This window comes from Apteryx mantelli, chromosome 7 (genome assembly GCF_036417845.1).
Source record: "Apteryx mantelli isolate bAptMan1 chromosome 7, bAptMan1.hap1, whole genome shotgun sequence".
Classification (NCBI taxonomy): domain Eukaryota; kingdom Metazoa; phylum Chordata; class Aves; order Apterygiformes; family Apterygidae; genus Apteryx; species Apteryx mantelli.
The window spans coordinates 42,106,756-42,123,367 of NC_089984.1; the positions used below are offsets into that span (position 1 = coordinate 42,106,756).

Sequence of the window (16,612 nt, forward strand, 5' to 3'; positions counted from 1 at the left end):
TTTCTACCATAGGATTTGTGGCAAAGTGAAGTCTTCTATTTATACAAAGGCATGACTTCTCCAACAATTTAAATAATTGTGTTGTATTTAACAGTATCAAATAAAAATGTAGCAGTTGGATCAATATTGTACTCATATTTTATTCCATAAATAAATTGCATTGGTTTGTAAGCTGGTTGTTTTTACTTCCAAAATGTACAAATAAAATTTAAATATTTTTGGAGGAAACATTACAGATGGTTTTAGTTGTGCAATTTTGATACAAACATACTTCTTGGCACCACTTCTTAATATGCCATTCCTATAAATACTTAATGATCACAGAAGTTGAGTAAAATACATACTAAAATGAAAAACATGTGAAAAAATGTTATAACCAATTTTTTAAATATTGCTGTTTAACAGGTAAACTTGCTGCATAGATTCACTATATAAACAGGAATAGAGTTCTTCAGAGAGCTAAAATATTGGTCCCTTTTGGTATGTTAAGTATTAATGTGAAACTGCTGCTGCCATGATTATGTGGTAATGCTATTTCGGCTAGTTTCTAAACATAACAAATAACGATGTTCATTTTTCTTTAGTTCAAGGATTTAACTCACAGGAAATCAATTAATAGAATACTTTGGAGAAATAAGTTTCCCAGGTCTTATAAAGCCAGTTCTATTGCTAAAGAGATGTATACTTTAAAAAGATTAAGATAAATAGTACCGCTGTAAATCAGTATTTGCATTAAAAATTCTTAAAATTATTTCCTCTGGGTAAACTGACCATGAGTTGATGCTCTGAAACAGCTGTGTTCCCTTTTAGACTGTTTTTGATTACTTGAAAGTTACTTTTAAATTTCAATTGAAACACAAATGATCTTTCTTTATATAAAGCGCCAAAGATAAGAAAAATACCTCTGAGTAATTAAGTTAACAGTAAATTTTATGGCTTATCTAACAGTCAAAGGCATTCAAGATCCGATTAGTATGATCAGCAAGAGAATCCTTTCTCACTCTGTGCTTCTTTGAAGGAGCTGGTCCAGCAATTGCTAGGAAACAAAAAAAAAAAAAACAATATGAAAACCCTTAAGCCATTTAAAATACATGGGGTGGATAAACTTGTAGAAACCTTCAGTGATAGTATAGGTGATATCGCCTTAGCGGTCTCAAGCCTCAAATCTCCTGGCTCCATTCACTCAAGTTTTCCCAAGTTCCTTCTTCCAGGAGGACTTCTCCTGCTTTGCTGGGTATTCTGAGGGAGAGGTAGGGGCTTGGGGAAAAATCAAGAATTTGGTAGTTTGGGAAGCGCTGAAGACGTTTTCCATTCTAATACAAAAAGTAGCGGATCAGGTTAGGAAAGTTTTGGGTCAGCGTGGGTAGCGTAGAAACCTGAAAGACACGGCCGTGCCCAGGCAGCCCGACACGGGCTTTGGTGCACCCAGCGTGCGCGGCTGCCATCCCACCGCGAGAGCCTCCTCCCGGGAGCAACCGCAGGCGCCTGCTCGCTCTTTGCACCTCCTCGCACATTGCATTTGCTCTGGAATGGCTTTTCCCAGCACAGGGACGTGACCACACGCTCCGACCCTTTACCAGGAGGTTGTTCAGCAAGTACAGCACCTGGGCCTAGATTCCCCAAATGGGATTTAGACTCTTAGGGAGTCAAAAGTGACTTAAGTGAGACATAAGCTCTTAGTATGTAAGCTTCCTTCCTCTTACCCTACTCCGTTGTTTCTGCCCTATCTCACAGTGCTGCTGAGGGAGCTGGGAAGGATCAACAGGGAACAAGAACTGTATAAATATTGATGATAAATAGATAAATGGATTTAATTAGAGACTGATGGTCAGATGGTCATATTTGAATGCAGTAGGGAAGGATTACAAATCTATTACTTGCATTCACAATAAACCATTACCTTTTTAAAGATCTCAACACGCAATCTGTTACTCTGGATGATTATCCGTTTCTGTTTTTCTTCTTGTTTCTTTTTTACTTCAGGTAAATTATCATAAATCCTGGAATAAATTTAGAAAGTTAACTTCACACATCATCCTTTGAAACTCACAAATAACTTATTTTTCATAGGAAATATATACCATTAATTGCATTAGTGGGCATCTGTAAATATTTGAATTAGATTTATGGAATGAGAATTAATGATTATCTGACTTGTTGAAAAACACTGATAATTTTGGATTAAAAAGTAACGAATGAGAGGGCATCAGGTTATCTAAATCACAGCAGCATAATTCTGGAGTAGCTTCAAGTGAGTTCAGTGGGGTTAGTTTCAATTTATAGAAACATAATATAAACCAGAATCTGGCCTGCACGCTTTTTTGCATTTATGCCACAAAATTAATACCAAGCTATTATTTTCAGGTGTTTCTATGAAATATTACAAAACCAACTTTGTAAAACTGTAGAACAGTAACGTTTTTTCACTGGCCTTAGGATTTTTTTAACCAAAAAGAACATAATCTATCCATTCTAAAAATAATATCAGTTGCCTTCACAAAGGTGATATTTGGTCTGATCTTTTTGCAATGAAATCAATGACAAAATTCCCACTGCTTCGAAAAGAAAGTGGCACCTTCCTTCTCAGCAGCCCTGTTCTTTGTACACACACACAGATCTCAGGAGCGCAACGTGTGCTGACCTAAGTTTGTTAGTTCTGCTTTTTTCTTGTACCATTTTGCAATACTGAGTTCTTGCAGCAGCCGGTTTCGGCTCGCGCTCAGGCGGGAGATGGTATTTTGGGGAATAAAACCGGGGTAGATCTTGGCCCCTCTTACAGCGGGGTGAACTCTGCAGGGCAGCCGTTGGCACTTTTCCCTGTTGTGAATGACTGCATGAAGTGCAAGACGATTACAGATCAGACACCCCGTTTCTAACATTTGGCTGTAATTCCCGGGTCATATGCCGTAGTCAGGATGGGGGAAAAACAAAGTGACTGTACTGCTCACGTTTTTGAATGTCTAACATGAAGGACTGGTCTCAGGGACCCAGTTTCAATGCCAAGGGCACCCCATGCTTTCTGAAGCTGCTAGAAAAGGGTGCCCGAAGGGTAACAATTTTTCGATGTGCAAGTCAACTTTTGAAAATCTTGGCCTATATTCCTCTACAGAATCAGCTCTACTGCGATTCCCTGCTCTTTTGAATGCTGATATAGGAAAACTACTCTTAACATGAAAATATATGGGTCTGTTGAAAACAGATGCAGTAACATCAGAAAACTAAGAGCAAGCACCTGAAAGCTCTTGAATAATGTTTGACAACATAAGAGCATGGCCTTTCTGGCTATTCCTTACAGGATGGGTTGCAACCAGTGAACTTCTGTAATACAGATCTGGAACCACTGACAAATTAGGGGCGGCAATACCTGAAAGTGTTGAACACAGGTCTCTATTGAATAAAGTATATACTTATAAATAGATTTGAAAACACAGAATTTAGCAGAGAATTTTGCCAGATAAGGGATAAATCCCCTCAGACAGATGAAAAAAGCCTCCCAAGACTGCACTCCTGCTAGAGGCCAACTCTGCTTGCAGGCTGGCCGCTTCAGTGCAGGGGCCGCTCCACCGGGGCAAAGCCTGGGAAACAAGCCCAGACGGGACAGGAGGCAGCAAAAGCAAGTATGGGCATGAAAAAGGGAATGGCGGTGAATCGCGGTGAACTCAAAAGCAAAGTGGTCTGTACCTTTTAGATCTCATATGCATCTCTTTCTCTGGAATGAATCTTTCCTTTGGTTTGAAGAGGTTATCTAGCAAAGGGAAAACACAGTTAATATCGGAGGAATCTGTGTTTACCGAAATTCTCTTTGTCATGTTCCGTTTGGTTATGATAGGATATTTCCGATTAAATTTTTGACGGTTTAAAGCAGGATCCAGATGCCTGCAGGTCAATGGAAAAGGCATTTAATGACTTCATCTGGCATTGCGTTGGGTACCAAAGCTGCCCTTCAGCGTGGGAAGGACGGTAAGACCCACTGAACCAGCCTCATCATATGGTTCATTTATTTTAAATGCATATAACTTTTGTCACTGTCACGTACAGCTGTGTATGCCCTTCATTCGTAACTAGAGCTGTGAGGTCGAATCGTAGGAAAGAGAAGCTTTACGCCCTGGAACAGGAGGACACCAGAGTGTGGCACACGCCTGGCCAGGTCAGACCGATGCCCCCGGAGCATGGAGGACAGCCATGCGGTGCCCAAAATCACAGATATTTGCAAGCATCTTTGTAGAACATATATATATATAAGAGAAACAGATGCACAAATTTTTAAGTCCTTCCATTTAGGAAGTTTAGAAGACATAACACATCACAGCAGGCAGCACATCGGCCTCTTTCTGCCGTCTCACTGAAGAGAAAAAACACAATATTCAAGGCAAAGGAATAAATACAGATAATAATTAATTCCAGAACTGTCCTTCCAGGCATTAACCCAGAGCAGACCCAGTGACCACTACCCAAAAAAGAGATCTTCCCCTGTGGGTTTGCTTCCCTGCTGGTTAGGACACAAATGTTTCGGGGCTATTTATGGGAGTCGTCCTAGCAACGGAACAGCCTCACCAGCTTGCGGGGCTACACCCAGAGGCAAAGTTGTGCTCCCATTACTGTGCTTCTCAGGAAAAGACTACATGGCTTTTAAGATCACTCTTGTATCGCTACGTAAAAATAAAAGGGAGCTACGCAGCAGTTTCTGGCACAGCTTGCAAAATAAAAATTGAGAAGGGGAGGAGGAGATGGGAACCCTTCTCTGCCTGAGGAGTAACTTTTCTCCACTGAATGTTTATCTACACTTAATCATCCTTATTAAATCTCCAGCGCACACAAGCAGCATGCTCAATTTACTAGGAAAATATAATTTGCCTTTTATTTATTAGTGTTTTTATGTTCATTTACATGTTCATTAACTTAAGAGGAATAAACGCTTGGATGCTACTGCCGTCCAAATAACACCGCGACATATGGGAGCAGCTAGTCCCTCTCACCCAGAGCAACGCGGCGGAGGATTTGGGGCTGGGGAGCAGCGCAGATCCCAGCGCATTTCCGAGCAGCCTCAGGGCAACTCTTTGCAGCTCGTGGTTGCAAACCTCATGGGAGAGCTGGGGATGAGAGGAGCTCAGGCGAGCTTCTGCCACTGGCCCTTCCCACCAGGCATGTTCCCTAGCCCGGAGAATGACACGGGATCAGCGGCTGAAAACCTCGGAAAGCCATCATTTTGGGTGCTTTGCAGTGCTGAAACAAAAGAGGAGGCACTTAATGCTCTTCAGCCAGTGCAGCCCTCCTTTTTTGCGTGTGTGGCACAGAAGCACGGTCCTCAGCGCGGCAGGCAGCGGGCAGGAGCTATTTCCCCACTGTTCCCCACTCCGGGAGCACGGTGCTCAGGGCGGCCAGTCTGCCGCCAGGAGCTTTGCTTTGGGTCCCGGCATGGGCATGTGCTGCGTGGACCGCAGCAGCCGCTCTCCTGGCTTTGGAAACGCCTTCGACTCCCAGTCGATCTCATCTAAAGACCAACTAATTTCTGGAGAGGGCTCAGTGCTCCATGGAGAGTGGGCTTCCCTTGGCTGGGAAGGGGGACCAGAAGCAGTCATGCTTGCTGGTGCTTGCCTTAAAAGTAAAGGTCCCTTTGCAGAAATGTAATAAAGGGAGACGAGAGGAGGGCTGAAGTCCAAAGGTTGGATTTCCTCGTTTCCCCAGCCTCTGAACGACCGCAGAAGCATGTGAGCGATGAAGGAAGAAGCTGAGGATCTGCAGGCCTGTGACCTATCGTGTAAACAGCGTGGCAAGCTAATCAGTATATTTTCCCCGCGGGTCGCTGTGACAGGCTGGCCTCCGTGGCCACGTCGCTGGGAACTACGGCAGGGGCCGAGAGCAGGGCTGGGGCGAGCGTACGCACGCTGCTCCACCAACGTAATCCTCTCCAGACGCCCCAGAAACCATCTTGAAGAGCATCAGACCAGCCCTGGCCAGCGGATCTGCCTGGAGCGATGGGTTGCCGTGCCAGAGGCTTTGCAACGCAGGATTAAAAGGAGACTCTGGGAAAAACCCTCAAAGAAAATTCCTCCAAGAAAAAAAGAAAGCTACCTTGGTTATAAAAATACACGTTGTGAAACTGCGTGGAGTCAAAAGGCTAACGGTTATAGGCAAACATTTGTGTAGTAGCTCTCAGCTAACTCTCAAGTCACTGTGAATGAGGAAAAAAAAAAAAGCAGCACATACAAGTAAAATCCCTCAGGGATTTTAAGATGAGGATTCTGAAATTATTTTTAAAAATAAATAAAAATTGTTGTAAATGAGAAAATAAAATCCTATAAAATAAATAATAATAAATAATAATAAAGGTCACATTCATTCATAACCAAATCATAGGTTTAACACTGAGCAGTAAACGTATTTCCAAGTGCAGTTTTAACAATGGAGAACATCAGTTACTGTATAAAACCTGTAAAATTTACAAGATGACAAAGACTTTTCCATGTCAAATTCATTCAAGGAGTGACATGGGTGATTTCAGTCCCTGCTATCCAAATGAGACCTTGCCATTCATGGACTTTAATTTCAGAAAAAAAACATAATTAGCATCTCACCTGGCCATCCTGAGTCATTGTTGTTTGACTACAGCATATAGTCTTGAAAAGCTGACAATTTGTTCAAGAAATAGTCCTTAATGAAAAGGTACAACCGATCTTAGTAAACTCATCAAAAGGTTACCCGCATCTTTGGTAAAACTTGCACCTGAGTCTTAATCCTGATTTGTTCAGTTTCAATTCTAATCATGGATGAAGTCAGACCTTTTTCTCCCGGATTAAAAACTCCATCATCAAGATTGAGGTTTCCCCATGGCTACTTCGTCACCCCTTCATTTTCCTCTTCATAAGCAAACTGCCTGAGCTTCTTGAGTCACCCATTACAGGGCAGGTGGTTTCAACACTGTCGTCATTGTCCCAGAAAAAAATCTTCATTTAGATTTTCCCATTTATCGACACCTTCCTTGAGCGGTGGACTCCGCCTCTTCTACCACCGTAACTAGCTCGGCAGCGGGCTCCTGAGGGACGGCGTCGTGTGCCGCCGGCGCCTTGCAACATGGTGCCGCGTTCAGCTGAATTCTAGGCGCTGCTTGCATCAACGTGATTAATAATAATAGCATAAAAATAGGTCATACCACTTCCTAATTCAATTACCTGACTGCGACTTAATCTGTATTCATAACTGCCAGCCTTAAGCACATGGCTGGGTGCCAACGAGATCACTGGCACTATTGCTAGCAATGAATATTGACTAGCAGAAGAAACCTGGGAAGCGGCGCGACGGAAGTAGCGCACAGGCAGAGAAGGGCAGGTGGCTGCAAACATCCCATCAGCCACCGACAACTGAAGACCAAGAGGATGCACGTAAATGGCTCCAGGATTATCTGCTGGATGCGTACTTTTTGCAGATTCTCTGATTGCTGACTTCTACTCGCCCCATTAAATCTACAATCCAAATAACAACCCCGCTAATGGAGAGCTTCTCCAGAAACCACCTCCTTACAAAGGCAAGCAAACAAACAGCAGTTCTTGCCCTCCAGGCCTCTGCAGTTACAATGAGGCTTTCTGGAAAGGTTTAGAAGCATGACTGAGGAGGTATGCACTTGTTTCCAAAATATTATTAAGGATACAGGATTTGGGACACTACTGGACAAATCCGGAGAAACTTAGTAGGCACCTCCTCAGGGGTTGTCTGGCAACCTTGATTCCTCATATTGCCATTGGCAGTGACCCACCACTCTCCCAAAAGGAAAGGAAAATGGAGGGTATGAAGAAAAATATGTGCTTGTGAAATTTTTTTAAACCTCGGGAAGCGCTTGTGTACACTAAGATCACAAGGCTGTTCATTATGAGGATTTAAAGGCCTATAAACAGCTGGCAGTCCTGTCACTGAAGTAATTACATTACGGTTTCCGAGATTTAAATCCAGTTATTTGAACATTGTTTCTATTCAGTTCGTCACAGTGGGATCTCTAATTTGTTCGACACAGTCAACAGCAGAGTAGTCTATCTTGGACTAATTAGCACTCTAGAAATTTAACAGTACGCATTACACAGCACAAAGGCTAGTACGAGAGCTGGAGGTTGTCTGCCTTCAAAGTGCTCTTGTGATGATAAAATCTGCTGCTGGATAAACATTTTCATTTTTCGAAGATTACTTTCAGCATTTTCTGAAATCCCGTTCATGAATTACGATTAAAAATGGTAAACAACTTTTCTTCTTTTTGGAAGATGAGAAGGTAAACGGAAGCTGCACAGATGTCGGTATTTATATGGAAATGCTGTAGATGCCAATTATTTCTTTTTTGTATGAGTAACTGTAAGGTTGTAACAACACTGACAAAACATTTGAAAATTGTGTGATCTAATAATTTCATACTATCAATAAACACTCTTGAGTCTGATAGAATGATCTCAGGCACAGAAAATCTCTAAGGGTCTTTTTTTTTTCCTGACTGACACCGAAATAAAAGCCCCAAGTCGTCAGTGCAGCGCGTGCAACGTGCTTATTTGGGGGAGAGCAAGCGAAATAGCAGCACTCTAAATAAAACGCTGAAGAGCCCCTGTGCTGCGGGACTCATTAATGATACTAATCCTCCTGCACAATAGCATCCGCCCGGAGAAGTCTTAATATACCAATTGCCAGGACCAAGAGCAATTTAAACAGGCTCGTACCCTCCTCTGAACTGCAGCCTAAACAGCTGTGCTTTATCAGAGAGCTAAGATTTACAATATTAACTGAAGTTATGGCTAAATATCAGCTGCGACTGCTTCTGTCATGTTAAAAATATTAAGATCGTACAAAATAGAAAATGACACACGGCTGTGTTAAGGCAGATGAGTTTGGGAACCAAAGTTTCTGGGCTACCAGCTACCGCCCTGGGCGGCCTGGCCCCGGGGGGCTTGTTGGGGCTGGCGCTGAGCCCCAGCGCTCCGACCCCAAATAAATTAACCTGCTCGGCTGAGCCGCTGCAGCAATTTTATTGCCTCTTTCCAGTTACCTCAGGTTTTGTGCATTTGTTTACCTGCGCTTACTTAGCGCTCGCTAGTTAGTAAAAACTAATTGCATATCGGAGGTGAGGCGGGCTGCACAAAACCGGCAGAAATCACACAGATTTGGCAGCTGAAGTTGGCATTCTCCAAAACAACAGCGCAAAGTAGTCAACAGCGACAGCGTCATCTTGGAGGCGCTAAGAGCTGCTGAGGCTGACGCAGTCTTTAAAATCACCCCATATTCTAGGTTTTTATTCGAAAGCTTCACCTTCCCGCGGCAGCCGGAGGGGCGAGAGGGGCTTCAGCGCTCCAGCTGCTCCGAGAGCCTGCAGAGAAGCCGCCCCAAGGAAACGCAGGAGTTTCGGCATGGCTGAGCAGACGTCTCCGGGCGGCAGCGACGTCCTGCCAGGGTTCCTGCCGCGCAGGGAGCCCGGGAGCGAACGCCTGCACCTGCTCCGCCGGGAAGGCGCTTGTGGCCGAGGACGCGGCGGCCGCGCTCGGCTTCCTTGCAAACGCCCTCCTTCCGCCGCGAGCAACCACCGTGCACCGACTTACAGGTGTCCGGGAAAGCAAAAGGATTTTCCTTCCTGCCTTCTTTCTTTTAAAATAGAAATTGAACCTCAGCTAAATCACTGCCAGCAGCGACCATCGGCACAGCACGTTGTCTCTCGCAGGGAAACCTCACTTATCGGCCCCGGGGGAAGCTCTTACCTCGCCCCGACTTCTGCTGCGAGAACTAAACGCGCTCCCGTCCCCGCCGGGCTCCGGGCACGGCGGCGGGGAGCAGCCCTGGCCCGTACGCCAAGGTCTTGCCTTTCGCATCGCTCAGGTGCATTTTTGCTCATTTATGCTCTGCCAGAAGAAGAGGTGAGGACAAATTTCTGAATCGTAAAAGATTTGTTTAATGACAGCTGAGGGCTCCATAGGCCGGCTGGCGTGACCGGCTTGAGACCTTCAGGGCCGAATCCTGCCCATCCCCTTCCCTGACACTTCTTTCCCCCGCTCAGCCTTCCTGCGAGACCTACCCGGTATGAGATGTTTCCTACTGCCGTCACCTGGAAGGAGCGACCTGCTGGCAGCGACCAGCTCCATGCCCCAAAACACGGGGGCACGCGGCAACGGCACGGAGTCTCCAGGGAAGGCTCCTTCTGCCAACGCAGACCAAGGACAACATCTCAGCCCCATTAGTCCTCTTTGCTTTGGAGACTTTGTTTAGAGCACCAGGACAGACGCCGGCACGCTGGCAGAGGGGAAACTGGAGCCGTGGGGCATGTGTTTTCCCCACAAAATTAATATGGAAATACTATATATGGGGCAAGGTTTCAAAGACAGTTACAGAATTGTTGCTGGTCATGATTCAACTTACCACTGAGCGGGTGAGGAACGGTATATTGCTTTTTTTTGCTCGAGAAGGATGTTGAGGAAAGCTTGCGAACAAGCAGCGCTTCCTGCTTCCTTCCCGGAGCATCACTCTGCTGGGCTTTCCGCAGCTGTACCATATGTTCCAGTTTTTTCAGCCTTTCTTGTGAACGAGAAATGAACTGAGGTTTATGGATTTCTAGTGCTTCCTAAATGAAACAGAAAAAATGCTTTATTTTAAAAAGAGGAAATCCCCCCCTCCTTCGCCCCTCACCTTGAGGTATTCATCTAACTGGGTTCGGCACGAGATTATCAATGAAAATCATTGCTTGTCTGCAAAAAGTCAACAAACTACCTTCCTATCTGGCTTTGCTTCCTTTCAATTTTAGAAAGCTGGCTTGGCATAAACATTTCCAGATCGGGCAAAGGAGACTATTTCTAAAAAACTATAAGAAAACATATCCAAAAGGTTTTGAGTTACACATTTTTCTAAGTTATCCAAATCCAAGTTCTTGACATTTTGCCTATTTCTTTGTCTCACCCCATCGCCGAAGCAGCTTGTCACTAGCAGTTCACAAACTTTCTTGTTTATGTAGATTATCATGCAAATCTAGTCATGGATGATCCAGGAGGAAAACGCTCTCCAGTCAAAGGCTCGTTCGACATCTAGGAATGTTTCGCGACAGGAGATAGGAACGGAGCCTGGTATGCAACATTGCACCGGATGGGAAAGCGGGAAATACGTCTCCTGCTAGGGCTTGGTATCGGCCTGGAGGGTTGTATTCCCACCTACGGCTGGTGCCACTCGATTTGAGCACGTTTGGGGCAATTGGCAGTTCTGAGGTACGCTTTCAGAGGTGTGTTCGGGACATCTGTGAAGACCCCAGACTTTTACCATGTTCCTCCGCAGAAGTGGCAGCTAGGACTCGCGCTGCACGTCTTTTACAGCCACTCAAGGAAGTCTCAGCAATGAAAGCAAGCGAACAAAACTTCCCCAAAAAGGAGAAAAATCAAGGAAATGTGAACTTCTGCCCCCAGCCAGTTCCCAGGAAGCAACGACCATCCATGAAAAATCAGTCCCAGAATTAACAACAACAATAAAAACAAATTGAGATTTTACCCTCAGAGTCAGTGGGCTTGGTGGAATTTTCTCAGGCTCCGAGCAGATTTCTGGCCGGGGGAATGCGTCTCTTTTCTCATGAGCAACATCTGGCAAGTGAGCTGCAGATAGTGTTACCCCGCCGGCTCTCTCCTGCTCAGCCCGTTCCTTAGGCTCCTTTATTTTGTCATTTGAACCACAGAATTCGTAATCACCTTAGAGAGATTTAAAAGTTCATTAAGAGTGCATGGCTAATTTTTTATTGGGTTCTCCACCTCATTAGACAGAGAGGGCAATTTCTGAAATAAGAATGCCAAGGTATTATTAATAGGCCTCATTAAGCAGAATAGATCAGATCTAATCATTGGTGCTAGTCGCTGCCCTGTGACACAAGTAGTATCTTTCACATTAAGCAAGACATCACAACGGAGCGTAATTAAGCCGCTGCGATGCTTAGCTCCTTTCGGAGGTATTTACTTCCCAGAAAGCAAGGCACTTCTGTAATGCATTTACGTTATGTAAAGCGGAGGATACCATGCTGCAACTCACAGTTTGAGATCATTTCAATTTATTGCACTTATTATAGAAAATAACATATTTTTATGGAACTTAATCACATATCATTTCTCTTTGACCACACAGAGGCTTTAATAAACCCTGCTCGTGTTTTTCCTTTGCTAATGATACAGTTTGCTTTATATCATTTCTATATATTCATTAGCCTTTCAGTGGAATGACTCCATGAAAAAAACAGATAAACAAAAGGTTAATATGCATTGTAGCGTATCATTATGCAAGCTGTCAATTCAGCAAGTCCTGCATTGAGGAAAAAAAAAATTCTACACTTATAATTACGCTTTAATGCCCTAAGACTGATATTTCCTGGACAAATTATGACCAAAAGAGGGTATGTGCTCAAAATGAGATAGCTGTCAAGATTCTTATTTAAAGTACAGAATTAATCCAAAATAACAAATTAATTTCAGAAAAGACCCACATGCACTACTCTGAAAAAGTTACACTGAAGTACTTCTTTCTTGCCAAATAATTTGATTTCTAGAACTAAATATCTGGGAATAAAGCCCATTACTGTTTTATTTCAATTTTTGGTTACAATAAACCGAAAATATTTCCCTCTTTATGACATATTGTATGTATTATGTTGTACTCAAAAAAATGTTGAAGTGATCTGCTTTGGGTACATCTGCCTTATAAAATCTTGAACTGTATTTCCTCCCTAACAGTGTTCTTGCTAACATCATTTATTTTGGATAAAACTTGAAACTGGTGAACGTGAAATTAAACTCCTCAATAAGCTTCGTTCTTGGAGGTGCCAGTTACATTCATCTTCAATAGATCTCAATGGATGCTTCACTTTCGTAAACCTAAGTCACCATTAGTTAGTGGAATAGCATGTATTTAACTTCACGCACTGGAAGTAGAAAACTGGCTTCTCTCATCTACATGCGTATTGTGTTCAGTAGCTGTATATTCAATCATGACATGTTTTCCCTACCTGTCTATAGAAAATCTGAAAGAAAAAAGGCTACATTATGATTATAGCATTCACAAGGCATTCTTGGAGTAAATTTTTCACAAAGCTATGGATATTAAAGACAAATTAATCTACAATAGATATACTACACATAGTAGATACCTAATTGTCTTCAGCAAAAAAATCTGCAAAGATACCTTAGCGTGAATTCAGCTACCTGTGTCATCCCCATATTAGCTACTTGAAAAAATGGGGGAAGTAAGAGGTTAGTGCAGGTGCTGAACTACAAGAAGAGTATGTTTTATGCATTGAAACATTAATAATCACTTGCTAAAAACTTTATGGTATGATAGTCTCTTCAGACAAGATATTCCATGTGCAGCAGACGGTGTCTCAGACAGCTCAGGGTGCTGTGGGAAAACACACAAACAAACAAAAGTATGTGACTGAAGAAATAAAAGAAAGGTATCAAAACAAGGTTGCAAAAATAACCTTACTTCTGGTATTACTTGAACCGGGAGTACTTGACTCTGCAATTTTAACTTTTTTTCAAGATTTTTTTGAATTTACTTACAAAGCAAGCCTATCATTTTCATTTTCATTTTGTTTTCTATTAACCATAGAGATCTCTCACCAGATGACTCATACTCAGCATTTAACACTGGGCAAAAATGGACAGACTTTCCATTATTTCACTTTTTTTCTCTGAGACTGATCTCATCCTATTATTGAAACCATATTCCTAACAACCACAGCAGGATTTGTACCTCACCTTTCAGGAACTGATTTTGCCCGTGAACATTTGCTTCCAAGATGATCCTTGACAGAGTTTTTATATTGCACATACTGTCGGAGACGGATATTTTTGGCTTCAGGAAGGACTGTGGTAGGCTCTCTTTGGATTTGGAGGTGCCTCTGGAGGGATCTCTCCCTGCTGACGAGCCATTGGAGGCAGCAGTGGACTCCTGCTCGGACACTGGATGCAGGCAAGAGGCAGGGGCAGCGGTGCAGCTCTTGCCCGTGGCACACTGCTTCTTGTTGCTTCCAGAGAACATCCCTGTTCCTAAGAAAAACAAAATAAACCCAAAATGTGTGGCAAACAAACAGCCGATTTCAGAAGTCATGCTACTAAAATAACATTCAATTTTTTAAGTAGTTTGTAGTTCATTTTTTCCATTAAAGCGTTTGTTGACTAGTTAATATTCACTAATTAATACACACGAACCTTTTCCATTCCTGTAAAGAATGCTATGATACTGCCAAAAAGTAACATGACAATATTATCTTCTTCAGCCTTCTGTTCTTCATCATTTTTGCTTCCACTAAAACTGCTTACAGTTATACATTTCAAAAGTTATAACCGAAACAAATATTATCATGACTGTCACACAGCTGTATTGCAACATGATGTTACTGATAGAAACGATCAGGGACGATACTCTTCATAAAAATAAACCGCTAGTCTAAATAATATATATACACTCTGATGGGTATTTTGGATGGAGTCAAGATACCTCAAACACATGGTTGTTATGTGGCTTTCTCCTGTTTCTTATTCACTTCAGTGGAACATTTAGATTGGCTAAACCTGGTCAAAATTAGAATTATAGATACGATAGTGGCTGTGATGAGAACCAAGATCCACAGTGACTGGTGAAGGAAGTGGCTTGGGGATCAGGAGGTGGTTTTGGAGACCACCAGTCTTGAACATTTTAAGCGCCGCCTTCTACCTCTGTACAAAGCTACAGCATGAACCAGCAGCAAAAGGGTCCACTTTGTCCAAGATGCACTTTTCCCTGAGACTGGTTTTATGAGAAGGCTGTTGCACAGCAGCTACAACTGCAGGGCCCTGCCGCATCCAAAGCAACAGAGCTGGGCAGCTAAGCTCTGTGTTGCACAGACCTTGAAAGACGATTCAAACAGACCTCCACCACAACCAGCAAACCCTAGAAAACTAAGAGTTGGGGCAGGTAAGCACACAGAAGTGCCCATTGTCCTAAGTGCATTTTAGGTAGAGTTTTGAAGGGGGACAAAATAGAAGAAATTGGGAAAGGAAAACCAGCAAATTAGGAACAGTACAGAAAAGGCAACAGGATCAGCACAGCGTGAAGGTAGAGCAAATGGGAACTATTTTAAGTCCTCTGAAACTTCTCCGAGGGGTCCCTGAAAGGCACACGCCTGCATGGCCACGTAAAAAAGAAGACTCTGGTCTTCTTTTTCAGTAATGTGTATAAACCACCTATTGACAGCCCTAGCAAGAGGCAGACTCAAGACCTAAAGGCTTATGTGCATGGAAATGATGAATAAGTCTAAAATCTGGTGACAGAAGGCAACCCAGAGAGTTGGGAGTTATAGGGGGAAAAAAAAAAAACAACCCAAACCCAAAAAACATAGTTGCAGATCTAGCAATAAAAGCAAACAAACCAGGCAGGGATTGTCCTGTTCTCTGTTGTGGACATGAGACATTTAATAAACTACTTCTATTTCATGACAAACACTTTTTAGAAAACGGCCACATAATCCTTTTCCCTACTGACTCATTCTCTGCAGCTGCTCCTCTCCAAACACTTCTTGCCAATGTCTTGGTTGCCAAAGGAAGACAAGTTGTGCTTTCATCCTCTGATCTGACCCATGAGAAAGGATGAAATGGCACATCATTTTAGACCCTACCTTGTCTTGTATTCACTGAGTAAAATTAAATCGTGGAGTGAGGTGGGGAGTATTATGTTTTCAAACTACTTTCCCAATCCTTAATCCGTACACATTAGATAACAAATATTCTTTGTCACAAAATGATGGTCTCCTACACATTTTAATGGTCTGAATGGCTCATGTTTCCTATTAGTCGCCCTATATTTCTGGGGAAATCAGAGTAATAAGGTAGAGCATCTAGTCCTCTGCCTTACCATGCAGCTCAGAAAGCTCAAAGCTTCATTGAGATGAACCCCATCCTAAGCAATTTCACAGTCTTACAGAAAATATGGTTGAAGCAAGGAATTGCACACAAAGTTCCCAAATCCTAAGCTCGCATCCAAGCTCTCTCTCTTCCCTCTGGTATAACTTAGTTTTTCTCCTTGCTTTTCACACATTACAAATATTCGTCTTATCTTTTTTTAAGACTTAGCTCTCCTTTCTTAAGTGAAAATTGTTCTGATGCAATACCTTCAGCAAACTGCAGAGACTCAACTCTGTGCAGAGCTCATGCACAGCAGTGATCTGTTCCTCCAGTCACTGACCAGACCAGTATCTGTATTTACAACCCAAGCTTCTATGAATGTTTTATAACGTGAGGAAAAAGACATTGGGACAGACTAATGGGATCATGGGCAGCAAAGGGTGTTTGCAGAGAGAGGTAGAAACAGGCAGCACGGTAGGAGAAGATGGAGAAAGCAGCAGGTAACATTAAGTAATTGCAGAGCAACAGAGAAGGAAGTCTTTTCACAAAGGCAGCCAAGATCCTAGATGGACAGGGAAAAAAAAGAGGGCAGCTAAGCCACAGAAAGAACCTGAATGGAAAATAGATCATCTCTTTAATTCATCTTTTAAATTAAAATAGTTTACTGGCCAGCAGAAAGCAGAGAGGAAAAGAAAAGAAAGTGGGAAGCAGGAGGGAGTTGCTGCTCATCCAAGGTAGCATCACAGTAAGACAAC

General features: G+C 43.0%; 1 protein-coding gene across 1 annotated transcript in view; it reads right to left on the reverse strand.

The window, feature by feature from the left end:
* Window positions 1-965: 965 nt before the first annotated feature.
* Window positions 966-16,612, reverse strand: part of C7H10orf90 (chromosome 7 C10orf90 homolog) — a 62,446-nt gene continuing 46,799 nt past the window's right edge. The window contains exons 4-9 of the mRNA XM_067299628.1: window positions 13,734-14,024; window positions 11,488-11,681; window positions 10,375-10,576; window positions 3,682-3,745; window positions 1,901-2,000; window positions 966-1,036 (exon numbers count right to left, since the gene is read on the reverse strand). Of these exons, the coding sequence (XP_067155729.1) occupies window positions 998-1,036; window positions 1,901-2,000; window positions 3,682-3,745; window positions 10,375-10,576; window positions 11,488-11,681; window positions 13,734-14,024 (890 nt within the window). The 3' untranslated portion in view covers window positions 966-997. The remainder of the gene's footprint in view (window positions 1,037-1,900; window positions 2,001-3,681; window positions 3,746-10,374; window positions 10,577-11,487; window positions 11,682-13,733; window positions 14,025-16,612) is intronic.